This window comes from Arthrobotrys flagrans (assembly GCF_004000055.1).
Source record: "Arthrobotrys flagrans strain CBS H-5679 chromosome Unknown unitig_15, whole genome shotgun sequence".
Lineage (NCBI taxonomy): Eukaryota > Fungi > Ascomycota > Orbiliomycetes > Orbiliales > Orbiliaceae > Arthrobotrys > Arthrobotrys flagrans.
The window spans coordinates 1,258,843-1,260,347 of record NW_027137545.1 but is presented as its reverse complement, the minus strand read 5'-3'; the positions used below and the strand labels follow the sequence as shown (position 1 = coordinate 1,260,347).

The 1,505-nt window shown below is 47.2% G+C and overlaps 1 protein-coding gene across 1 annotated transcript; it reads right to left on the bottom strand.

The window, feature by feature from the left end:
• Positions 1-200: 200 nt before the first annotated feature.
• Positions 201-1,296, bottom strand: DFL_000314 (uncharacterized protein; the record flags this gene model as incomplete). Its single annotated transcript, XM_067632034.1, has 3 exons — positions 201-608; positions 675-1,000; positions 1,155-1,296. The coding sequence occupies 3 exons, from the start codon at positions 1,294-1,296 to the stop codon at positions 201-203; spliced, it is 876 nt and encodes a 291-aa protein (XP_067494843.1).
• Between the last annotated feature and the right edge of the window lie 209 nt (positions 1,297-1,505).

Here is a 1,505-nt window from a genome sequence, read left to right as displayed (position 1 = left end):
GCCAGCTTGATATTTTTATATATATTCAACGCAGCTGGCTACAGCTACTAGAGGCTATTATATAAAGTTCGATAAAATATTTTACAAAATGGGTGACAAGAATCGAAAGTGATGTATACAAGTATATATATAAAGTTCTACACAACCTTTTTTACTACCCAGTCCTCTTCTTTTAGAACCATAAAGCTCAAATGTTGCGCCTAGACTCGAGAAGAAGATCTTCCTGTTCCTCGAGCTCTGGGATAACGATGGCGCAAACGTGAACACCTTTGGGTTGGCTTTGCAGGAGGGCCAGTGGTAACTAGTAGAGTAGGAGCAGAAGTCGCTGGAGCTGTAGTGGCCGGCCTGGTTGTGATAGCTGGGGTAGTAGTGTTGACCACAACGACAGGTGTACCGGCAGGTCTGGTGGTAGTGGCTAACGTGGTGGTAATAGCCCTTGTAGTCGTGGTGGTTTGAGGGGCGGTAGTAGATTGAGTAGTGGCGACTGAAGAATTAGGGCTAACAGTACCATCACCGCTGCTCTTGCCATCCCAAACGGCAGGACCGGGGTAAAGAGGATTATATGGCCTCTGGCCCCAAATGCTGAAGTTGACAGCAGGATCATCTTGCTTGTAAACACTTGGAATTTTCACCAATGGTCATGGAGTGCCGTTTCCGTTTCCTGTCACTTTGACCTGGGCACAGACATAGTAGAATTCGGCTTCACCGGCATGGGCCCCGTGAAGTCCGATGTGTTCAGCGCGAACAGGATACTCGCCTGGTTGGGTATTTGCTGGCAAGGTGAAATCAATAGTATCCTTATCCCACGAACACCAGTCGACATCTTGAAGTCCGTCAGCCATGTTGCCACATGTTGTAGCCTGGAAGACCTTGAACCAATCGCCATCGCCCATGTAGTCAACGACCATGCCTGGTGCCTTTGACATGTATACCTGCGTAGGACCGGGGTGCTTCATGGTGGCGCCATAAGCAAGTCTGAACCCGATCTTGTCGCCAGGAGCTACCTCAATGGTGGAAGTTTTATACTACTCATCAAGATCAGAATATTGTTTACTATGGATTATATTGGCTAACTCGGTGCGAAGCAAAGGAATTCTTACCGCATTGCTGTTGGTCCCTTGGTTGCATCGGAAATCAGTATCCAGAGGTCGTACCAAACGAGTTGATAAACTTAGTCGGCATATACTTCTTAGTTCGGGTATTCTCACGAATATACTGCCAAGATTGGGAGATTTGGCCGTTAACTAGAAGTTTATCGAAGGCCAAAGCGGCAGCCAGAATAACACTAATCTTCATGATTACAATTAGGTGGCCAGCTACCAGTAATATCACAGGTTGGCCACGGCTATGGGCTCTATACGCCGTCCTCCCATTGGATAAGGGGGAGATAGTGTGATAATGTTGATACCTAAAAGCCCAGCGGAACCCCATGTGTTCGACATGGTTCAAGCTTCGCGGTTCGATTTTGATACGAAATTGAGAAGCGCCCTTTGGCAAATGTGAAG